Below are 26,110 nucleotides of genomic sequence, written 5' to 3' on the forward strand. Positions count from 1 at the left end.
GATTTTCTAGTAACATCCTTCTCTGCACAGAAGTATGCTGGTACAATTTCTTTAGGGCCTCCCACATCTCATTTGCTGTTTCCTTCTCGGCAATGTGTGGTACTACATGGTCCTTGACCCCGTCAAGGATGATGCTCTTGGCCCTCGCCATTGCCTCCTCGTACTTGTTGTTATCAATTGGGTCAACTAGGATCGCTATCGTCCTCAAGGCGAAGTGCTTGACACGATTTCTATCAAGTACGAATAAGATTCTGGCCTTCCAAACTGCGAAGTTTGAGGCTCCGTCCAGTCTGTCCTGGTCTCTTACTCTATGTAGTGCCATGCTACTCTTCTACTTCCCTCCTAGAAGTTCTCGATGTGACTCCCTCTGAGCCTTGATTTCCCTCCTGGAAACCCTTCTGTTGATGTCGAGATGCCCCCTACTCTGATCGTTTGTGCAACCGCACCACTGATCAGGATTTCTCGGCTAGAAACCCTCTATAGCAACTCCCTCCTACTTGGACTTGCCCTGTTAGGTATTCTTCTGACTACAGTACCCCACCAGCTCCACTCTGCAACTTACCCACAACCTCCTAAACCCCAGCAACCTGAAGGTGAGATCTCCTAGGCTCTGCGCAGTCCTAGCACTGGCACACTAGCTCCATCAGCCAACTGCGTCAGCCCTCCTAGCCTCTGTGTGGCTCTCCATGAGCCTGTCTTTGCCTCCTTCAGCCTCTGCGCAGCCTCTTCGTGGCTCGAACTTGATGACACAGGCACTGCGTCACCCCTTCCTTGCTACTTTGCTGCTAGGAACAGCTTCTGTCACTCGAGACAGTTGTTTTCTGTTGCTGCTACTCTACTCTACTGATGTCCTCAGTTCTCCTGTGATCTGCAACCACGCTCTGATACCATGTTGAAGTTTCTAAGTCTAATAGTTTAGAAACCCTCCATGCACTTTACTGATTTACTCCTACCTACTTGTGCTGTTAATTAACAAGTTATTTACCATGTAAATACTGAAAATAAATACAAGTGCCTGCCCAACACATTACAAATCATCAACTGAAGGAAACAGAAATAAGCACACAAATGACACCGTTATTTTTGGACTAATGTCCCCGAAAAAACCCAATGCGGAAAACGGTGCAGCTATCTAAGGGTTTTATTATTAAGCAACTCTTTTCTGAGTACACTGGGTGCCAAACCGGCTAACCTGACAGAGATAAAAACCTGGTAGTAATACCTCTCTTCGAAAACAAGTATTCGGAAAGCCTGCTCCACGAAATCCCTCTCCAGCACAATCTAAAGCTCAGCACCAGCCCTGCTGGCCTCTGCGTCAGCCTGAAACCCTCTGCATCAGCCTACTGAGGCTCTACGCAGCGTCTCTAGCTCTCTACGTCACTCCTGCAGCCTCTCTGGCTCTCTACGTCACTCCTGCAGCCTCTCTGGCTCTCTACAACACTCCTGCAGCCTCTGCGTGGATGACGCAAGCCCTTCTGGCTCTACGCAGTCTCTGTTGCCTCTGCGTGGCTCCCTCTGGCTCTGCGTCTGCCTCTCTCTGCTTCTGTGCTGGTCTCTTGGCACTGTCCCTGCCTCTCTGCCTCGTACTCACTGCCCCTCACTGCGACTGATCACTAATTCTATCTTTCTTAACAAACCCTGCTCTAGAGAATAGAATGACTAATCACTCTGATGTGTTCACCAAGTGACCCTCAAGCCTCCTCTTATACTTTTCTCGTTGACAAATCAACGGTCGAGATTAAGTCCCTAATCAACAGCTAAGATTAGATCTGACTTGATCCATGTCTTTAGGACCATTCTAACATAGTTTTATATTAATTCACATTAATATTTTAATTTCCCTAAGTTTAGACTTAAGGACTCTATTAAAAATATTAATTATTTTAATATTTCCCAAACTGCTTAGAATCCGCCCAAACCCTTTCTGGGTATTAGTGATCTCATGTGCCCTAACCTCTCCACCAAATTTCATGGCTAGAGCACATCCGATGCTACCCCAAATCAACACTCTGGTCAAGTCCCATTTAGTTACCAATGACTATTATGGCTGGCAGTGGAACTGCCCTCCATCAGATTTGTGTGTTTTAGGATGAGGGAAAGAGCTTATTTTAAAGAAAAAATTTAGGGTTTTTAAACCCCACAGTTTGCCTTTTTTATTTTCATTTCATAATTTTTATGTGTTATTTTAAAAAAATAGTTTCCTTTTGGAGGATTGGCAAGCTTGACCTTTCTACCAAGCTGGAAAGAGATCTTGAGTGGATCCAGCACTTCAAAGCTGGAAACGTATCCTGAGCAGATCCAAATCCAGATCCATAAATATGTAGATCCTGGATCTTCCACAGGTGGGTCCAGTAACATAAGATAAGATAAGACACTTCATTTAATGTCCAACAAATGACCCCAAAAATATGTCAATTTAATGTCCAGTAATAGTACAAAGTGCGGGTGCCAAGGCATCTTCTAAAACAATGATAAAAGCAAAAAGATATTAAGATCTAAGAATGAGATAGAGACTAGATACTGAATCTCTAGCTCGAAGAATTATAAGATAGGATACTGATACAATAAAAATGCTAGAATATGTAGAATCCATCTTCCCTTTTCTGATAGCCATGTTTATTTGTAATGATCATGTTAATTGTAATTGGTTCACCTTTCCTAAGTTGTATTTTCTACAATCAGTCTCTTATGCATTGGTTAATTAAGTTTTAAACAATAATGGTAATTCAGAAATAATGTTTTCCCCCTGGTCCTGTAACCTAGGCTTGTATATATAGAAATCAGAAATCATATTAAAATATGACATATGCAGGTCATGAAATGAAAAAGCATCTAATAAAGCATACAGAGAAATTACCTGTGCAGCACCCAAATCAAAAATATTGCCTGCAAATATTCCCCTTATCAAGTTTTCTAAACGCTTCCCTCCATCATCAGTATTATCAAAAAGTGTTACAACTTGTTCAAATAGGATCAAAGATTTTGCATTCTCTTCTTCCTTGCGTCATGAAAAAGAATAAGCAACAAAAACTGATTAGAATAGTGTTAAAAAAAAATGAAGGATTCGCATGCAATAACATCAGACGGCAGATAAAATAATTTGATGATATAACAAAGTAATAATTTAAAGGTAAAATAACAAGACCACCTTGACTTTCTTAAATATGTCTTTGAAACCCACTTCCCTTAGGCACTGCTCCCGTAGTCTGCACAGAAGCTAGAAGTAACAGGAAAGAAGCTTCATTTTTAGCCTGACTTGTTATTGGAAATCAATCTTTAAATTGATCACGCAATATCCAAGCTCCATGCCTCCCAATCATTAAGTGAAAATTAAGATTAACAAAACAACTTACTACACAATCAGGTGGTCCTCCGTGGCTTTCAGGATCTTCCTGTAAATCATCCAGTATTTTGCCATACCTAAGGGAAGCATCAAAATGTCATGATTCAAGAAATTACAAAAGTCATGAAGTTGTATAATGTATCAATCATAAATACAATTTTTGCCCCAAATATTCCTACTTTTATCTTAAATGGGTGGCTTACAAAGCCCATTGAAACACCTGTAACTGATCTACAGCCCAACATGAAATATAGGGATCGTACATCAAACAAGTCAAGCATCCCGTTTATGATCCATGTATGTGTAATAACTATTCCATGGATATTACTTCATGAAGGAATTGATATTCCCAATAAATGCCTGAGAAATATGGCTATCAATAATCTCTCATAGCTCTTCCCATACGGCTATCACCTATGGCTATTCACATATTGTTATTCCCATTTCCAATCTCTAGTTTTAACTTGGCAATCAAATGAGATTTACTGAATTGATCTCTAATCACCTAAGCAAAAATGACATTCAAAATCTGAAATTAGAGCACAACAGCTCTTTCCTAATTTAATTATAAACCCTACAGATCATGCATTGTTTCTGATTATTTCAGTTGATGCATCCATGGCACTCAAACCTCAGTGTATTCTTCTCGTGAAACTTGAAGCATTTCCTTTGCCGCTTGATGGGGTATTTCCACTAGCATTCATTAGACATCTTCATTGTTTCAAAGTTTTAAACTGGACTTTTGCAGTGACTTTGCAGGAAGTAGATATAAAAGGGGCAGAATGTAATAAATAGGAACAACAACGAGAAAGGGATGACAACATGAATGCAAACAATTGTCTAAAAATGACAAGAAGATGAATGGGAATGGGAAAAGAGATATATGCTTGTATATGAATTGCATCATCATGAGCCTTGGTTTTGGCCTTTGAATTGCTGATTTGAGTTTGTATTGGAACACCTCTGTACTGATATGAATCTCTAAATTATCAAAGCATTGAAAGGGATCTAATAACTCTCAATGGGATCGACACTAAAATATATCCATACATATTATGTTATGTTATGAATTACCATTACACCATCACTATCAATAAAAATCACATTATGAAGGAAACATTTTTCACTTTCTTCTGTACGAGTATAATGATAGACATGCCAAATATACCACTTATGAGTATAAACCACTTATAACCTAATTTTATTGAGATATCAACTTAGCTCACAAGGCTACAAGATTTCCAATAGCAACTCAATGAAGCAAACTTAAGATCTCTTAATGAAACAATGTTAACGATAACAATTTCAAAAGTCTTTAGTTATAGCGTTTATTAGAGTGTTCTTCACTTATGAGATATAGAGAATAGGAGCAAGTGAAATTTAATGATATCAACACAAATAACTAAAAGACAAAGAGATTGCTAACAGTGATTTTCAAAATGATGAAATGCAACAAAAAGATTAAACTATGCAATGCAAATGCAAGTTAGTAGGCAGAAGTAAATTAGTATGTTAGTTCTCCTTTTGAAATAAGGAGATGGAGGATGCCAAGGGATCTAAGTCCCAAGCTCCCCAAGAGAAAAATTTATCTTTTATTATCAGAATTACATGGGAAGGAAGGACTCCTCAAAACTTAAAGAGAGATTACAATGACTAGGAATTTTAGATACAATTCTCTCCTCAAGCTTACAAAATTGATCCCTTTACAATTAGAATACTTCAGGGAACAATGGATCAGATCCACCTGCAAAAATTTTATTAGAGAAATCCCCAAACCAATTTTAATCCTCCTCTTCAAATATGCAAGAATTAAACAAACCCAAATGCTATATACAAAAAAAAATGAAAAAAATAAATGTACAAGGGTTAGATAAAAATTATTTACAAAATTAATCTACAATATTAACAATGGACTAGATCAAGAGGAACATGAGTCCAACTCCATTCCCTTGTCTAGTGATTAATAGCTCTAATTAGCAGATCTATCAATTGGAGCACAAAGAAATTCAAATAGATAAGAGAAATAATATTTTTTTATGGTGAGCAATGGCCAAATCTCTGCAAAACAAATCATTAGATAAGTCTTGAAGTTTAACACAATGTGTGAAAATTTCTAACACGAAATTCTACTGCAATAACTGATTTATTTATCCTTCTTATTTTCCACAATAAGGTATTTACAAAACCCTTTAGTAAACATCAAAGTAAATTCTACTGCAGTTGTCACATAATAGCATAGAGAAAAGAACAGTGAAATACAAGCACAAGAATCAATCACATCAACACAGTTACTTTTGGACAATAGTCCTCAAAAAACCCAATGCGGGAAAAACCGGTGTAGCAAATGAGGGTTTATTTATTATTCTTCAGCAACAATCTCTTTACAAGGAATGATTTGCAGAACATAGAGAAACCTCTAAGAAAACACCTAAGATAATTTTCCTCCACACTTTGGAGAAATTCTAACACAAAGAGACCCTCCAGCCTCCATTGTGTCACCGTTGCGTGAGGACTGCATCCCTTGCTGCGTTGCCTCTCTAAGTTGTCCCTATGCGTTGTCCCTCAGATGCACTGCATCTCCTCCTCCTCAGTCTCTGACAGATGTTGATATCCTCCTCTTCCTTCACCCTGCAATTCTCCCTCTGAAATTGAACTCTTCCTCCTTGAGAATCGATTTCCCTCGGGTTACTGAGTATTTGCCCTGTGTGTCTCCAAATGACTCTCAAGTCTTCCTTTATATTTTTCCTGCTCAGATATCAACGGTCGTGATCTATTCTCTAATCAACGGCTAGGATTAAAATAGACTTGATCCTCATCTCTTAGAAGCTTCTCACCCATATTTTCATTAATATCCATTAATATTTTAATTTTCCTAAGTTTAGACTTAGGAACCCCATTAAACATATTAATTATTTGAATAAAATACAATCCAAGTGGAATTTCTCCAAACGATTTCCGGGTCTTGGAAATCTCATGTGTTCTAGCCCCTCCACAAAATTTCGGAGCTAGAGCACATCCGATGCTACCCAAAAAAAAATCAACACTCCCTCTTAGCGAGGAATGTGCTCTAGCAATACCTCCCAGCAAAATTATTACATTGATCCACGGCATCGGTCCTCTACGTTGCTAATGCTCGGCATGTTGCCCCTCATCCACTGAGCTGCTACAATCTGTAATGTTGCCCATGACACTGCCACTATCACTGTTGCATCTGTACTGCAACGCACTCTCAATATGCTGCATCATGATGCCCATAGCATTGTCACTACTAACTGCCTCACTGCAGCTCCCTCTTAAGAACTGCGCTATCCGTTTCTGCTACTAAAACAGATTCTCAATCATCCCCATCTTCTCCCTGAAATAAACAAACTTTGTTCCTCCTAGAGCCTTGGTGAGAATGTCTGCCACCTGTTCTCCTGTCGGAGTGTATTGTAACTGTATTACCCCTCGCTAGACGCAGTCTTTGATAAAGTGACACCTGATGTCAATGTGCTTCGACCGATCATGAAAAACTAGATTCTCAGAGAGCTTGATGCAACTCTGATTATCACACAATATCGGTCGCTTCTATCCTTCTCCTGAATAGATTCACAAGCAACTTCTTAAGCCATATGGCTTCACACGATGTTGTGCTAGTTGTCATATATTCAGCTTCAGTTGAGCTCAGAGCTACAGATTTCTGTTTTCGACTACACTAGGAGGTCATTCTTGATCCAATGTTGAAACAATACCCAATGGTACCTTTTCCGATCTACTGAACTTCCAGCCCAATCTGCATCAGTGAACCCACTCAGATTGATATCATTGCCTCGAATGTACCCATGCTCGACTGTTCCTCGTATATATCTGAGAACACAATTGGTTGTTGCCCATTGTGCCCTCTTCAGTTCCACGATGAACTGACTAAGGGTGTTGACAGTGTAACAAATGTTTGGCTTGGTATTGACCAAATACATCAGGGACCTGATGAGTTGCTTGTACAAGGTGGGATCTACTTCTTTATCTTCAGACGCATAAGTCTTCTTCCAATTGGTAATCATTGGAATAGCCATGGGTCTACAGTCCTACATTTTGAACCTTTTTAAAAAAATTGTAGTGTATCTCCCTTGTCCAAGGAAAATTCCACCCTTCTGTTGCCAAACTTCCAACCCCATAAAATAATGCATCTGTCCCAAATCCTTCATGTAAAATTCTGTAGCTAGGTTTTCCTTGCAATCTTTGATGAGCCTGGATGAACCTATCAGGAAAATGTCATCCACATAAAAAACCAGAATTAGAGGCTCATTCTCTACAATCAGAGAGTAGAGGTTTGGATCTGAGGCACTCTTGACGAATCCCATCTTCTGTAAGTAACCATCAATTCGACCGTACCATACTCTAGGCGCTTGTTTAAGCCCATACAAGGCTTTCTTCAACCTACATACATGATTTTTCTTCTCATGTGTCTCAAAACCCTCTGGTTGTTCAATGTATACTTCTTCTTCTATTACCCCATTTAAGAACATAGTCTTGACGCCCATCTGGTGAATCTCCCACCCCATCTATGCTGCAAGGGATATCACAGATCTAATAAAAGTATACTTGGCTACTGGGGCGAAGGTTTCTTTGTAGTCTATCCCTTCCTTTTGAGCATACCCCTTAGCCATGAACCTCGCTTTGTATTTTTCCACACTGCCATCTGCAGCATATTTGACCTTGTAGATCTATCTCGAACCTACATCTGATCTGTCCTGAGACCTAGGTACCACTTCCCAGACATCATTGATCATTATGGAACTGTATTCCTCCACCATAGCAACTACCCATACTTGATGTTGAACGGCCTCCTAAAAACTAGAGGGTTCTCCAACCTGGGCCACCAAAGCTTGGTATCTAACTGGTTGTCTACGCTCCCTTTTCTCATTCCTAGGAGCTCCAATGAAATCCTTTGCATCTCGTAGTATCTGTCGAAGTTCCCAACTAGTTCTTCCACTGGTAGTGGGTAGTTCTATTTGCTCCTCCTGAGATTCCACCTGTTGTGATGCCTCTGGATTCTTGTCCTTTGGAGAAATATTGGTGCTTGTTTCTGTTGGTCGAATTGGATGGACCAATGGATCATCTTTCGACTTCTCTTCGAAAGGCATTTCTCGGGGTTTCCTAAAAGCTTTGTCCTCCATGAACTTTACATCCCATAGATATGCAAATATGCTAGCAGCTAGTTCTTGGGATAATCTATTTAGCGAGGGCTTTGTCGAGAAGCTGGGAGCATTTATTTTGAAACTTCACGGAAAAGAGCCGAATACATCAAGCAAATGAAGAAGCAATCTATCCCATAGGATATCTTTAGCCTCGTGTTTGTTCCGGGGCTGCTCAAGTTGCTGAATAGCTTCAACACGTGCAGGATCTATACGGATGCCATCTTTGGAAATGATGTGGCCCAAGAGCTTGCCTTCACTCATGGCGAAAAGACTTTTCTTTGGATTCAGCGAAATACCATATTTTCTGCACTTTTGAAAAACAATTTTCAAGTGATATAAATGTTCTTCATCAGATTTTGAAAATACAGTCAAATCATCAAGGTAAACAACTAAAAAGACATCTTTCTCGTTGGCAAAGGCCATGTCCATCGCACGCTGAAAAGTGGCACCTGCATTTTTCAAACCAAATGGCATTTTTGCATAATGAAATGTTCCCCATGGAGTAGTGAATGTCGTTTTGTCACGATCATCCTCATGCACCAAAATCTGATTGTACCCGGAATAGCCATCGAGTAGCGACATCCTTGATGCTCCAACTACTCGCTGCAATATATGATCCATTTTGGGCAGCGGATAATTGTCCTTTAAAGACACCTTATTCAAATTTCTGAAGTCAATGCATAAACGGATCTCACCGGTCTTCTTTCTTACGGGTACCAAATTGGATATCCAATCGGAAAATCTGATAGGTACTATGATTCCAGACTTGTACAACCTATTCACTTCTTTTTCTATCAATGGCAGCAATTTAGGATTGATTCTCCTCAACTTTTGACGGAAAGGTTTCTGATTTGGCTTTATAGGAATAGTATGCTGAATGATATTAGTATCATATGTTTTCAGATCTGAATAATCCCATGCAAAGACATTAGAAAACGAAGATAACAATCTGACATACTCCTTCTTTACCTTTGGTGACAATGATTTTGATAGCTTTACCATCTTGGGATTCTCAGCTGCTCCAATGTTTACCTCCTCAACACCTTCTTCAGTTGGTCTCAATGTCGGTTTGCGGGCCACATCATCTTGATCAAACAGCTCTTCCAAAGGAATCAATCCTTTAGGAATAAAATTGTCCTTAAGTTGCAGCACATCCATTTGATTTACCTCATCTGGTTCAGTATCTATGGAGATGTCCTTAAACTCACCTTCAATTTGCAGAAAATCTTTGATTTCTTCATCATCCTGGAAGACTTGCCAACATCGTTGATTATCCGGAACTGTGGGGCGGTGTTTCACATAAATCTCAAATTTGTTGCTGGAATTCATTGGAATTTTTAAGTTACTTGCTGCCTTGGCCAATGCATCAGCAACACCATTTTGTATGCGGGGCACACATGTCAAAGTATGTTCAGAAAATAATTTCAAAATATCTAGGACAGCATTTCGATATGCCCTCATGCGAGGATGCTTGGCCTGAAACTCACCTTTAACTTGCTTTATCACCAACTCGGAGTCGCCATAGACTGCAATCTTCTTTGCTTTCAGCTTGCGAAGAATTTTAAGGCCAGCAATAAGAGCCTCATATTCTGCCTCATTGTTTGAACAATCAAATGCTAGTTTATAAGAACACACTCTCACCTTGCTTGGGACTTTGTCTCGGGTAGAGAAGGGACTTCGAATCCACACACCAATACCAGCACCATCGCTGCCCACAGCGCCATCGAAATCCATGGTCCAAAGACCATCTTCATCTTCTTCCAACTGCTGAAACTGTGTTGCCTCTGTTTTTTCTGTTTGCTGCCCCTTAGCTTCAGCTGTTTGCCTCATGGCAGCTGACTTTTCTTCTCTTTCCTTTTGCAGAACTTCTCTAAAATTTTCAGTAATCTCTGGTATATCCTCTGCCTGAACTAACTGACTATCTATCTCATTAAAATTATCAGCAAACAAAACAAACGATTCCAAATCTGTATGTACATAATTTACAGGATGATTTATTGGCTTTTCTTTGCTAGTTATCATGTATTTCATCTTTTGCTCCCGATATAACTTTCTCATTTGACCGAAGACTGGAATTGTAGCATAAGAAAAATCTAGCTGAAGTGTACCTTTCAACTTAGCTCCCCAAGATCTTGAAAGCAACATACCAAAACACAGAGGAATATCCGCCACAACCACATCCATCAAGACATTCTTAGCTGGAATTTGATCTAGGCTTACCACCAAGTCCTTGATCAATCCAATACACTTTACCCGGCTGGAATCAAATGAATACAAATCATGATATCTTCTTGTGATGTCCAATCCCAGCCTTTCCATTATTGCTTTCGGCATCAAATTATGCGAAGCACCCGAGTCAAACATAGCATTGTGCAAAACATACTCGTGCAACCTCAAACTGATATAAAAGGGAGGAACATCATTTTCAGGAGACTCACCATTTAAAGCAGGCCCAAAAATTAATTCCGGTTGATCATCTTCTACATTTATTGTGGCAAGCATTGGATCAATATTCAGAATTTTGGAAATTTGACCTCGGTAGCTGGTGTTTTTCATGATTTCAGTCAATGGAATAGATACTTTCAGCTTTGAAATTTCATTCTCCAAACTAAATGCTGAAACCTTTTCACCTTCTTTGGCCAGAACTTCTCTTCTTTTAACTTTATCCTTCATTGTGCTTGGTGGCTGATTTACCTTATCTGCTGAAGACGATTGACTTGCTAGGGGATCAATTATCTCTTTTCCTTTTTTCTGTGGGAAAGCTGAATCATTTTTTGCTGAAGTATCTTTCTTCTTCTGAATGGGATTTATAGGAACAGCTCGATTTCTTAATTGTCTCTACTGAGCAGACAAAGCATTGAGATATCCTCTTTGGTACTCCTCCAATTCTTCCTCAAGTGCTGCATCATTTGATAAGATATAATTCTCATCTTGATGTATGATGGAATTTCTCACAAATTCTTCTTCTTCTGTAATATAGGTAGGCAGATCATCACGAGTGAAAAAGTGATTTTCCTCTCCTATAGTATCACCTTCATCCTCGGATTCTTGGCTAACAAAATTCTGCTGAAGTGGAGGTTTTATTTGCTGCTGAACTGCTGTTTCTTGTGCCCTTGTTTCACGCTGCTTAATTTTGTATTGTGGCTGTTGCGGACCTCGGAAATTAGGATTACGGATCTGCGGTTCCGGCTTGTTGAGATGAGTGTTTTCGAGCAACCTTTCTACCCTTTCTACCTTGCGAAGGAGCTGATCTGATGTAGAAGCTTCTTCTTTGATTGTCACTCGCTTTTCGGCTTTCATCCTTGCTCTTTTATCATTCAAATTCGCTTCAACACTAACAGCGATTTTCTGCATATCCTCCAAGGTAGGCGGATCTCTATCTCGCAATGAATAAGCCATCTCCGGATCAAAGCCATCCGGGAATTTGAGAAGTGTTGATTTTCTAGATGGTCTTAAATCATCTGGAATAGCATTGTAAACTGTGTTAAATCTGATAATGTAATCTTGGACAGACTCACCATGATTACGTTTGAGATTGTTGTACTCGGCATTGATCTGAAGTGGATCCTTTCTGATTTCCCATCGATCTAGAAACTGCTTCTGAAGTTCTTCCAATGTGGGTATGCTTCTAGTTGTCAAACCTCTGAACCATTTTCTTACTTCTCCTCCGAATGTTTGTACAAACAAACGCATAGTTACATCTTCCTCATCTATCTCATATAGATCAAAGAAAGTTGTCATTTTGTCTATATGCTGCTGAGCGGAAACACCCTGAGGAGTGCCATCAAACATGGGAATTTTACTCTGATAATCAGCTGGCATATCATGCAGATTTTGAGGAAGAGCAAGTGGGGCAAACCGGGCAGCCATTGCTTTAGGTAGATTGGGTCTAGGAGTAGCAGGTGGAGTAGGTGTAGCTGTAGTATGAGGGGTATAGGGAGGTGTAGGCAGAGGAGAAGCGATATGAGATGAAGAGGGAGAATTGACTGTGGATTCAGGATGTGTAACTATAGGGGATATAGAAATAAAAGGAGGATTGGTCTGTTCGTGCGGAACTGAAGCCGTGATAGTAGATCCAATATTGCTAGATATAGTTTCGAGGAAATCAGCAAGATTAGTGACTTGGATATCTGTCTGAAGGTGTCTTAGGATGAAATTTTCAACCAATTTATTGTGTCTCTCGATTTCAAGGGCAGCAGCAAAATCAGGGTTGGGAACTAGAGAATCAAGTGCACTTTCAGATTTGGTTTTGAACAAAGACAACTCAAAACTCTCGTCAAAATCAATGTCTTCAAGATACTCAAAAACAGCTGGACATGAATGAGATTTGAATATATGACTAGAATCTGAAGCCAGTTTGGATATCAAGGAACAAATAACCAATCAGCCTGTGAAAACTCTCAACTAATCATCAAAAGTTCAGAGTTTACAAATGAACTGGGGTAAAATGCAATCGAAGTGTTGTATTCACAAGCTCACGGAGATTGACTGAAGCAGTGTTTATCTATATTCGCTTATGCAAAGCAAAAGCGTTTCGAAGGCTACCTGGCATAACTTCAAGCTCCGTCTAAGACTTATGAAATAAATACATCAATCCACAAACAAGTTTGTTATTCCCAGTATGGTCGCCAATATGTTAGCGCTTGAATTTGGCCTCAGGCTGAAAAAGACAAAATCCAAGGCAACATCAAACCACTTAGCCTCGTAGCTAGCCCTACGGGGACAGGAGAGGGCTCTCTCCGGGTCTATCTCGGCAAAAGGTTTTCAAAGGGCTGAGATGACCAATAAAGAACACTGATTTTAGGCTAGTAAACTGATAGGGAAAGTTTGATTTTAAATTTTTAGAGTTTTGTTGGAAAACTGAGCACAGCAATTTTGGGTGCGGGGATGAGACACAGTTTTTGCAGAGGTCTTTTTGGGGCAAGGTAGGAGATTGTCTTGATGCCTTTGAAATAAGTGAATGGATAGGAATGACCGGTGAGGAGCTAAAGAGAGCAAGAAACCTTCGAGAGTTCTCCTTAGACAGATGAAAACATAGATATTAAGCAAACTTAAAGGCAGAGCATAGAAACCATGAATTCTACCTTAACACTTCATTTACTTAATTTGCAGAAAAGAGGAGTAGGAAAATGATACACATAACAAACTTACAAGTACATGAGAGAAACACACCATCAACACAAATCACCACAGGAATCCCAAATAGTGTTGCAAAACCCTGGTCTTTCCTTTGCCAAAATTGCAGAGATACAAAGAGTGAAACAGTCTAAGCTTATCCCTCAAGAGTCCAACCATGAAAATGACTAAGAAAGTTCATAATATAGGCAAGCTAACACATTTCCTTGCCTCTAGGGGTCGAGCTCATCATCCTAGGAGCTGTTTCAACCAATTCTAAACTGAGCACTACAATCTAGGCAATCAAAACAACTTGCCTCTATAAGCTAGGAAACCAATTCATTCATTAATTTTTTGCCATTTTATGAATGAATCTTCTAGAATAGGTAAAAAAGTGTCATGTCAACATGAAATTACATCAATTACATCAAAGAGGATGAAAAATCCCACCAAAAAGTCAAAACTAGTCAATGTTGCGTTTTCCTGAGCTGAAGGTGCAAAACTAGCAAATTTTCCCAACGCGTAGCGCGCCTTTCAGGCCACTTTTGAGGCACTTCCCGGCATCCAAATGAGGCACAAGTGGGCTTGTTGGAAAGGTCTGGATGTCTACTCTCCAGCCCAAGTGGAATTTTTCAATTTGGTGGCCATTTGCCCCTCCAAAATTGCAATCTCCCAAGACTGATTCCTGTGTGTCCAAAAAGTGGCAGAAGGTCATTTTTTGCTTGTTTTCTGACCTCTTGGGGGCTCAAATCTCCATGAAACTTCTTGGCAGTGGCTGAGCAAGTGTATTTTGTCATGACAAATCCAAAAATGCTGAGTTTTCGTGAAATGGACCTCCCCAACTTAAGGGTAGCGCACGGCGCGCTACGCGTTGAGGGCAAAAACCTGTTTTTGGCACAAAAAATTCAAAATTGACCAAAATTGCTCCAAATTTCCTGAATTTTGAGCTGGAGGTGTATCATTGAGCACCATGCTCCCTCAAGGTGGCTTCAGCCAAAATTTGAAGTGGATCGGGCCTTTTCCTCCGTTTTAGTGCCTTGGCCAAACGTGCTTTGAGTACCTTCATTTTTGCTTTGCACACATGCATGCGGGCCCAATAATGATTCTTCATGTGGCGGAGCATGTCTTTGTCCCTGTTTGCCTTGGCTATCAACCTCTCTAAATGAGTGTTCACCTGAATGAGCATAGAGCTTTGCTCCTTAGGTGTCAAATCACCGGGTCTCTTGCGAGCCAAGTTCCGGTCTTCTCGGATCCTCCGCAACTCATCAAGAGTGTGTTCATCCTCTAATTGCTTGTTGCGCTGCTCTAAGTATGTGATTGTCCAATTTGCCATTTCCAACTTTTGCTGCAACAAGTCATTTTCAGCCCTTAGTTGCTGGATGATCTCCTTTGGCTCTAAGCTAGGAGAACTGATATCAAGGTCAACAATATCTATGTCTGGATCACCTGATGGCCCCTCATCAATCTTGGGTTGCTTGCCTCTCTCTTGTACCTGTGCTGCTGTCGAAAGCGAGGCCCCTTCCACCTGATGTGGAGATAACACTCGCTGTGCTGATGAAGAAGGCGAGACCCCTTCCACCTGATGTGGAGATAATACTCGCCGTGCTGATGCAAATAAGACCCTGTGGCCTCTCTGATATGTAACATATGGAGGAGCGCTGACATGCTCTGGCTCAGGAATGTCAAACTGATGTGAAGGCCCTCCCTCATCATGGACAATCTCGGGAGGTGGTTGTGGCACCATGAAGAAGTCGCGAGAAATGAAATCCTCCCAAGCAATACCCTATTGTGCCAACTGATGCATCACTATGATCTCGATCAGTGCATAATGATATATACTTTTGAGTTGTTGTGCGGGGTTCTTCCTTTGCACTACGGGCACCATCTTCTCTATATTTCGGCACATGAAAAATGGAATGTTCATCATTCGTACCCGGGTGAAATGCATCAACAAACGGATATGGTACGAATATAAACGTGAAAATCTGCCCTCACAAGTGAAATAGCGCATAATGAGCCTCATCAAGGGTGCATACTCATCCCTTAGGAATCTGAAAGGAAAAACAGCAGTAAGGTGCCTCATGCATCCGGGTTTGATGTATGGTTGATAATGAAATTTGTCTAGCAGCTTGCGCTTGGTCCACTCTTCCCCAACATTTGGTATCCCGGTGGCTTGAGCAACAATTTCAGGTGATAGGGTGAAGTCCACTCCTGCAAGGTTCACATGGCCATTGTGCAAATGTAGAACAAACAAGCGGACCAATTCTCTATGGTGTTGAATTTGTGAGATCCTCTCACAATATCCAAAGCATGATTGATACTGAAAACATGACATTGCAAGTGGACATGCTTGCAATTGAACCAAAGAAGTGGGCTCTTCCCTGACATGCCGACCACCCTTACCACCCTTGTGATGCCTCCTTGGCACTTCTACCTCTGGTGTTGAATCACTGTCATAACTCTGCTCATAATCTGATTCGGTTTCTGACATGGTTTTGAAGGCAAGATGGCTGAAATGTATTGCTGACTTTGCACCCAATTAACTGTTGTTTGACTTTTTCAAATGCTGTCACCAAGGGGACATAAATACAAGGGGATTGTTAGGGAAAGGGGAACATGAGGGAATTAGGGACAATAAACATAAAGAAGGAATTTAGGGAAGGCAAGCATGGGAAATCACAAAATTATGGGATTTTAAAGTGAAGTAGGGTTTGGGAATTTAAGTATGTTTTAGGAATTTTAGAGAGGAGAATTATGAAATTTCATGGGAAAATTTGAAGGAGAAAGGTGATGAAAATGAGGGAAAAATGGATTTACAAATGAGCAACCTTGGACAGCAAGAGAAATTTGAAACCCTAGTACCATTTAGACTTTAAATTTTCCACAACAATATAGGGTTTTGATTTATCATTTCATAGCATTTGAACATATTAATTTTCTCTTTCATCTTGCAAAACCAAATCTAGGCATGGAGGAGAAGCCTACCTGCAATGTGCTTGAGAGAAAAATTGATTTGATGGCTTGCTGGCAATTTGTTGAGCAGAAAACCCAACGCGTAGCGCGCCTTGCCCAACGCGTAGCGCCCCTCTGACGCGTAGCGCACGTGCAAAATAACACTGAGAAAAGCTCCCTGACGCGTAGCGCGCCTCTGAAACTGCCCACTTTGCTCAAGAACTCCTAAAATCGCCTTTGCAAGGTTTCACTTAGCTTGTGAGAGGCAAATGAGTTGCTAATGAAGAATGATGTGCTTTTATAGGCTTCCTTTAGATTTTCATTTGCCCAAAACCCACTTTATAATGTTTTGAATGTTGACACTTTTTGAATTAATTGGCTCTGACTTTTGGTTTCTTTTCTTTGAAAAATTGGTTGAAATGATGATTTCTTCTGAAAATTTTTGCAGGGATAGCTTCTAGGATGCTTTGGCAAAGGAGACCAAGGCTGCACTTCGACATTTGAAGAATTTGAAATTTTGAGAATTTTTACAAAAATGAGATAATGACCTTTGTTTTCAAAAACAGAGTTTTTGAGAACAAGGTGAAAATTTAGCTGTACAATGATGAGAATTTTTGAAATAATGTTTAATGAAGGACATCCCTCTGGCCTGCTGGTCCTTTATGACCTCTCAAGATAAAAATGGACTCAACCCTAGACCTAAGACCTCAAAACTTAAAGCAAGATGAATGACCCTTTGAAGATTTTATTTACTTAAACAAATCTGAACCAGCAGTGCCAAACAAGAGGGGAATAAAAGACACAAACTCCCTCCACCAGGATTATGGCATGCCTAACGGAATGCAACATGATCACACTGATGGGACACCTAATCATGAAATGCAAAGAGTTTTGATCTCTGGTGAAGGGCTACTAGACCGACTCTAACACTAGGCACATGCAACACATTGATAGCTCAAAGCCAATCCCCTACTTTTGTTTGAAAAACTATAGTACCTCTTTCTACAGGGGTACATTTTGACTTATTTCCCATGGTGATTTGGAAGTTCATCTGCTCTTCTTGATAGCTCAAGAAACATTCTCAAATTCCTTTCATGTGCGCAAAAGCTCCACTATCAATATACCAAACCTTAGAGGACGTAGAACTTGTTAAGCAAGTGACTTCTTCTTCCAGTCTGGAAGCTAACACAGAATTGTCGTGATCCATTATATTCTTCGTGCTTTCCTCTTTCTCGGGAGAATTGCGTGAGTCCTTTTGAGTTGCTGCTCCAGCATCATGTTCACGACTCATTGCAGATTCTCTAATCTTGTTGCCTGATCTCTACTCTGATACCATGTGAAAATTTCTAACACGAAATTCTACTACAGTAACTGATTTATTTCTCCTACTTATTTTCCACAATAAGTTATTTACAAAACCCTTCAGTAAACATCAAAGTAAATTCTACTGCAGTTGTCACATAATAGCATAGAGAAAAGAACAGTGAAATACAAGCACAAGAATCAATCACATCAACACAGTTATTTTTGGACAATAGTCCTCATAAAAACCCAATGCGGGAAAACCGGTGCAACAAATGAGGGTTTATTTATTATTCTTCAACAACAATCTCTTTACAAGGAATGATTTGCAGAACATAGAGAAACCTCTGAGAAAACACCTGAGATAATTTTCCTCCACCCTTTGGAGAAATTCTGACACCCAAGAGACCCTCTAGCCTCCATTGCGTCACCTCTACATCATCTCTGTGTGAGGACTGCGTCCCTTGCTACGCTGCCTCTCTGAGTTGTCCCTCTGCGATGTCCCTCTGATGCATTGTGTCTCCTTCTCCTCAATCTCCGTCTGATGTTGATACCTTCCTCTTCCTTCACCCTGCAACTCTCCCTCTGAAATCGAACTCTTCCTCCTTGAGAATCGATTTTCCTCAGGTTACTAAGCATTTACCCAGTGTGTCTCCAAATGATTCTCAAGTCTTCCTTTATAGATTTCATGTTGAGATATCAACGGCCGTGATATATTCTCTAATCAATGACTAAGATTAAATTATACTTGATCCTCATCTCTTAGAAGCTTTTCACCCATATTTTCATTAATACCCATTAATATTTTAATTTTCCCAAGTTTAGACTTAGGAACTCCATTAAAAATATTAATTATTTTAATAAAATACAATTCGGATGGAATTTCTCCAAACGATTTCTACGTCTTGGAGATCTCATGTGTTCTAGCCCCTCCACAAAATTTTGGAGCTAGAGCACATCTAATGCTACTCAAAAAAAAATAAACAATATGGCCTCTTAAGCTTTCTTGTCTTGGGAGTTGGTTGGTTGTTAATTTTGAGTTAACATGTTCTTTGCTTAGATAGTTACTTCATTAACCCATAATTAACTCCATTAATCCATTAGTAATCACATTCACCATTAAGATATGACAGTAACTGATGAAAGAACATTAAAGCTAAATGCAGAAGACAAGCCAAGAACACAAGGATATGGCACAAGCCAAGGAAAAACCCCAAGATGGGGAAAACCCTTGAACAATTCTTCTTATTATCAATATCAAATGTTCAACAGAGGGAGAGTACAACGATATAAGTCAAAATAGACTTGCTAACTCACTGTTAAAAACAATTATGCAGCTTACTGCCTGGTTAAGGTTCTTATCGGTGACTGAGCAACCTTCTTCCAGTGAGTTGCACCCTTTGTTGTCCTTTCCAAGACATTCAACAGTGATCTTGTATTGTGTTTCCCCTTCAAGGCACCCTACAACAGTCCTATACTCACAGCAACAAGAATCTGCTCATGAACTAGGGTTAAACTTTTTGTTTAGATTGCGGCCCATTCTCCTTAATAACGGCTGAGGTACAGAGCTCAGATTAGGTCATGCATCCCTTCCATATGTGCCTCCATACTGGCTGTTGTAGTAGCCTTTCCTGCGGCCCAAACCAGAGTACAAAATATGCACAAGGAGACCCCAAAACTCACCTATCAACCAGCATCTTCATTTGTGGCTCCATACAGAGAATGTGGTCTGCTCTTGGAGAGATTCTAACCCAGAAACCATGCCAAAACATCACCCAAAATTTCCCTCAAGCCTAGGGCAAGTTGTTTGCTTCTAACTCAAACTTGTGGGAGACCAGTGTGCCAAAGAACAGATCCAAACAAAACAGACCCAAACAACACGTCCTCCATGCTTCTCTAAGTTGCGGTTGCCCAAGAGATGAACACACTCCTTTTTTGCATGATTGCCAATGAGGATGAGAGATGCCTATATATATAGCAATTTGTCCTTATGAAGGTGAAGCCAACCTTGACACTTGGAGGCAAAATTTGAATTTCAATTTTTCAATTTTCCCACCTTGATAAGGTTATGACTTGAAGAGTTTCTTTTAAAAAATATAAATATTTTTCGTTATCCATATTTGATGATCTTGAGGTCGATTTTGGTCCTCTCGAAAAGAGGAATTTAATGCCATCATCATCTCTGTCAAATGAGATGATCCAAGGTGGAATTTGGCCCTAATTGTCAAGTTTAACACTACCTCTCAACTAGGGAGAATTCCACCTGCCAATCCATCCATCATCATGCCATCCCGACGTCATGTACCATCTCTGTCATTTCATCTCTGCTCTGTTGAACAATGATATAGATAACGAAGAAGAATTGAACGAGAGTGAGTCACAAGAACTTTTCACTCTCCATTGACCAAAGTCCACATAACCTGATGTGAAACTGCAAGCAGACTTGATCCCAAGTGGTCAAGTTTGTTGAACATCATTCATCCTAGACATAAGGAGTACAGCACTACACGTGCGTCCATCGGTAGTGCTATGGTTCCAAACCACTTTTCCCAACTCATTGGCCAAATGAGAGGTACTTCCCATGTGTCCCAGACTACATGGTTGGGATGATGTAGGAACACCAACAAGGAAAGAATATATCACATCTTGCTCATAACCACACGTAGGGAAAGGAGAAACCACATCCTACAAACACATATCACAACCACACGTAGGGAAAGGATGAACCACATCCTACAAACACATATCACAACCACATGTAGGGAAAGGATGAACCACATCCTACATGCATGCCAACCAATCATTCGTAGGACAGATCCTACTTGTGGGGAAAGGATGAACCACATCCCACCGACATTTCAACCATCAATTGTAGGGAATGAGCATCCTACATGTGGGGAAAGGGTGAACCATGTCCCACCGACATGTATGTATGTAGATGACTGAATGAATCTCACTGGGGTGTCCGCGGGAGAAGGTGAACCACTCATCGTTCTCATATGCCATAGGAGAAGGTGAACAACTCATCCTATACATATGTCATCGTAGGGGAAGGTGAACCACTCACCCTACATACATCTGTTAGTAATCATAGGGAAAGGTGAACCACTCACCCTACACACGTCATTCTTCACAGGGGAAGGTGAACCACTCACCCCACACACGTCATTCGTCACAGGGGAAGGTGAACCACTCACCCTATATGCCACGCACCTATAGGGTAAGGTGAACCACTCACCCTATGGTCACTTGTTGCTCAACAAGCACCCCATGTCTTCAGGAGCTCCCAGAGCTTAATATTCCATCTTAATCAAAGATCCCTTCATATAGGGGATAGAGCCAGGCTGCTTTCTAAAAATCAAGACTACATCTAGGTGATGATTTTGCTAACTGAATCATCAATAGCTCCACCCAACACCATAAATTCATACACAACCTTTTAACAAACATATTGATTTGTAATTAGTCATTTTTGCAGAAGAGATCTTAGCAACACTTAGTAATCCTCTGCTTCTAAATGAAGAAAATATTTAATTGTTCTTACTCCCTCTTGCATAGGGAGATCACAAGCCTAAGCTTGTCTTTCCAAAGAGAAAAGTGCCCATCTGACAGCCTGCTCATCATGAGATCCATCTACTTTGTAGATATAAAGGTGGACCTTAAGAGATACAACACTTAGATGTGCTTTTACCATCAATCATACTGTCAACCCTGAAATTTTCTGAGATGAACTACGGATCATATTATTTAATGAGCAGTTGTCCACTGGAATCAAGGCCTATAATGAGAGACAACATCAATGGTTGTGTAGCTCCTTTGAATATTGAGAAGGTAACCATCTGATATAAATCTAGGGACTTTATAACTCCCTCTTAAGATGATCTTCTGGATTTCAATCATGATCTTCTCATGCGAGAGATGAGATTTACTATGCGGCAACTTTCCAAAAGATAAGCTATCCAATTTCACATCTATCTTGTTCACAACTTCGATTGTGAACAAGACCATAGCTACAGGATTGTAACAAAATTGTTGGACTGATATAAATGATGTTGATGCCATAGAGCTACATATAGAAGTTCTAGTTCTAAATCTTCATCTTTCCTGGAAAGTTGTTCCTCCTTAAGAGATCCAGGGGAATTTGACCTTGAATTATTATGCTCCCTCTCTATTGCTATAAGTTTATTGCAATCTTTACCAAGTTGTTATGACAACTATGCTTTATGTTACAAGATTGATGATAGGAAGGCCACAACCATGTAATCCTAGATCAATCACAGGCCATAATTTACCAGGTTACTTCCTTTATCATAAACAATGTCATTGATTCACTTGTACGCAAGATTCATTGTCAGTAAGGTCTTGTTTTACCGACACTAGATCGTTTAAGGAATGTAGGCGTATTGTTCATAAACATCACAGGAATATTATTCCGAGAAATTATTAACCTTTTTCAAGGACTCTTGACATGAGTACACTTGATGGCCTCTACTATTTCTAGTCTTGATCTGCATCAAATGCAAAATTTGAAGATTCTTTTTGCAAAGGATAGTGAGAAATTTTACTGCCTTTCTCAAAATTTTATAAGTCATCCTCCCAATCCTTATACAAACTATCAAAACACCATAGTGCTCTTCCCGTCTTCACAATAGCTCCTTCAAAAGAACTTAATACCAAGTAAGCTATTTGAAGGAGTGCCTTGGAATTGTTGTGCACAAATTTATGGATAAAAACCAGAAGGTAAAACAACAAGAGAGTTGTAAAAAGGATAATAAGGCAGAACATAAATTTGCCACTAATCATTAGATCCATAACAACGAATGATCTCACAAAGTCAATAGAAAATCTCTACCTTCAAATAATGATCCTCTACAAGAGCGGATTTGATTCGCCTTTTGTACCAATATTCCAAGGTTGCCAAAAAACCTCCAACCATGTATCAATATGTATAGCTTTCTTCAAACAAGCATCTACTAGTAAATAACTTAAAAGCATAAATTGGTACAAGGGCCTCATGAAGCTAGCACAATCAAACACCTTGGTGGCAAAGATAATGACCTTAATCTTAAAGTATTCATTTGCAGTTCTCCATCAAGAATTCAATTCTACATTCGGAGGCTCAATCTTCGCCCGCTTGCTACTGTTTCTGTTCTTGGAAGGAGAAATACCTACAACCTGAGTTCTGTTCGTTGTCATAAGGAATGCTGTTAAATTTAGGTATGTTCTATGCTAGAGCAATTTATTTCAATTTTCACAGTTAGCTCAATATCTTTTCCAGATTAACAATCACATCCGCATTAAAGTAAACTGCAAATAGAACATTAATATAAATCGCAAAAGACAAGCCAAGAAAAGAGCACACAAGATGTGGCGCTAGCCAGGGACAAACACCAAGGTGGAGAAACCCTTAATCAATTCTTCTTATATGTTCTTCAATAGTTCAGCAGAGAGAGAGATAGTACATATACATCAGAAGTCAACATATTGACTTATCTAAATAAGAGCAGAGATCTTCTCTACGAAGATAGCATATGAGGTAGCTGATCTGAGCTAAGTAGAAGGCATACTGCTTCCACTGATCCAAGGTGACTCCATCACCATGTTGCTCCTCACTATGTTGCACTCAATCATCTGGCTGGACCTCATCACCATGTTGCACACATCATACTACTGCATAATCAAGTTGTACCTTATCATCATACTGCACCCACCAGTGTTGCCTCATACTGAACCTCATTGTGCCCATCATGCTGCATCTCATTGTAGCATTTATTTATCAATGTTGCACTACACTTCATCATGATGCCCATCATTATCTATTTGCTGCATTAACAGCAGATAGGGCAGCCTTCATTATGTCAAGACAGTCCTATCTAACAGTCATCAAATCCTTGACTGTGGTGTCATGGCCTGCGGCCTAACATAGTCTTCCTGTAGCTTCTAGGCAGCACAAATATGATCCTTGATCCTCCAATGATACCTCAACGGATCTGATCCTAAGCTCCCCTAATTCTGCCCTCCTAAATAGCCTCACTGTCTTCCTGAAATAGCTTCAGAGCAGCCTTATTTCTCCACGCTGAATACTCCTTCTAGCTGTTGCTGTCACGTTGTTCCTTTAGGGCAGATTCAGGCCTAATGTATGGACTTGTCACCCTCAAACAGTAGTTGTACCTTCCAGCAAACCCTCCTTGTCTCGGCCTCCTCCAATCAGTCATACTGTCCTCTAAACAGACCCCTGAAATAGCCCTCAAATGTCCATGTTGTCCAGTCCTTTCCTTGTTGCAGCTAGGGCTTCCTTTTGGACAGCGAAATAGGGTCTTTAGACTGTGGATGGATGACCTTGGATTAGGTCTCTCTAGACTGCGAATAGGGCTTTCTTTAGGCAGCGGATTAGGGCAGGTTTGGGAAGTGTATAGGAGCCTCTTTAGGCTGCGTATATAAGCTCCTCTAAACGTGGATAGATCTCCCTTCAATGATCTGTCTTTTGTTGTGGCTAGGAGCCTCTTTTGACTGTGGTTAGGGCATCCCTTTTTGCTGCATCCAAGGGCTGTCTCAAACCCTTTCAAAATAGCGTATAGGATTAGGGCATGGCTGCGTTCAGCTAGGGCATGATAACACCTGCGGCTAGGGCATGATAGGACTGCATTAGGGTCAGCTATTAGGCCTCCTTCACCATGCTAGATCTCCCTTCTTGGACTGCGGCTAGACCACCTTCTGCAGCTAGGGCGTCATCCTCTAGGACTGCGTTTTTCCCTTAGAGATTCTTCTTTCCACTAAAACCCAAAACAAGTGGAGAAGAAGAAATCTCAAGAGAGTTGTGTGTTCAAATGACTTGCAAGGCACTTGTATTTATACCAAAACGTGGAGCACAAGTGGGGGCAGTTTAGTTGCTGGCCGACCTTGACGAATTGTCCCATAACACAAATAAATTCATATCTCCATGAATACTTATCAGAATCAAATGATCTTTAGATCAATCCTACACCTCTCGATGAGAGGGATCCAAGAAAAATATCAGCTGCCATTAATAAGATGACCCACATGGAGTTTGGCCCTAGTTGCCAATTTTAACAAATGCTGATACAAAACTTCTCTGGCCCTTGCTAGCGATCAGTTGAACCTCCTCTATAATTTATGAAGGCATGAGAAGATACATAGCGAGCAAAATATTGCATTCAGGTGAGTTCGATTTTCAGCTAAATTCGCCAACCCTCATTGATTTAGTTTATGCACCTTTCTCTTTTGGAATAAAATGAGCCCATGTAAAAGTAGCAGTGGACATTAAAGCTCAAATATGGCAATCATAACATGCTTTTCACTTATTTGGTCTTTGTTTGGAGCAAAGTTGCGGGGGAGCGCTCCCCCCCCCGGCTCCCGCTCCCAGTCCGTGCGGGAGCGCGCTCCCTATAAAAAAAATTGCGCTCCCTGCCAATTTCGGGAGCGACATCGCTCCCGGAGTGAAAATTACAGCATGCCCCCGATTGCTCCCGAGCGTTAAATTTTCGCTCCGGGAGCGATCCGGGCGGGAAAAAAGCCGCGGACGCAAAAGAACAAAAAAAAAATCCAATTTTAAAAAAAAATATGTTTTAAAAACTCAATGGGGCAAACAAAAATTTCATTATCACTTGAATGAGAGCAAGAGCAAAGGAGAGCAAGAGAAAAGGAGCGAGGAGAAGCGAGGAGCAAGGAGCAAGCCTGCAAAGAGGTAAGTAACTTAGTAATTTAGTTAGTTTAGTTAGTTTAATTTAGTTAGGTAGTAATTTAGTTGGTTTAATTTAGTTTGTTAATTATATTTAGTAAAAAAATCATGAATCTAAATTAAATTAATTAATCTAAATAAATTAAATTAATTTGCAGATTCAAAAGCCTACAAATATCAAACATCATGGACCTGGCTATATTTCTTGGCATTTTCCTCTTCTTGGTCCCTTTTATGGTTATTATGGTGCTGGAGAGTAGGAAACGGAGGGGCCAAAATGAAGAGGGGGACGAAGAAGCTAGAGAAAGTGGGTTTGATGAAAACCTCGGTGAGGAGGAGCTGGAGGAGGGTGAACATGACTCTCAAAAAACTAAACAAGACCAAACCCCATTGTGGAAATATGTTAACAGGCCTGAAGCAGGGAGAGGGGGTGGAACCACTAAATTTCATTGCCACCATTGCAACAATGATTACACAGGTTCATACACCCGTGCCAGAAAACACCTCTGCGGGAAAAGGCCA

At 40.3% G+C, this 26,110-nt stretch overlaps 1 protein-coding gene across 1 annotated transcript in view; it reads right to left on the reverse strand.

Annotated features, from left to right (window-relative positions):
* Nucleotides 1-26,110, reverse strand: part of LOC149155125 (damage-control phosphatase At2g17340-like) — a 313,880-nt gene that overhangs the window by 164,860 nt on the left and 122,910 nt on the right. The window contains exons 3-5 of the mRNA XM_089445031.1: nucleotides 3,354-3,420; nucleotides 3,149-3,217; nucleotides 2,858-2,998 (exon numbers count right to left, since the gene is read on the reverse strand). Of these exons, the coding sequence (XP_089301157.1) occupies nucleotides 2,858-2,998; nucleotides 3,149-3,217; nucleotides 3,354-3,420 (277 nt within the window). The remainder of the gene's footprint in view (nucleotides 1-2,857; nucleotides 2,999-3,148; nucleotides 3,218-3,353; nucleotides 3,421-26,110) is intronic.

The sequence above is a fragment of the Pinus tabuliformis genome, chromosome 9 (genome assembly GCF_031772625.1).
Source record: "Pinus tabuliformis cultivar Carrire ecotype Pingquan chromosome 9, CPIR1, whole genome shotgun sequence".
Taxonomy (NCBI): domain Eukaryota; kingdom Viridiplantae; phylum Streptophyta; class Pinopsida; order Pinales; family Pinaceae; genus Pinus; species Pinus tabuliformis.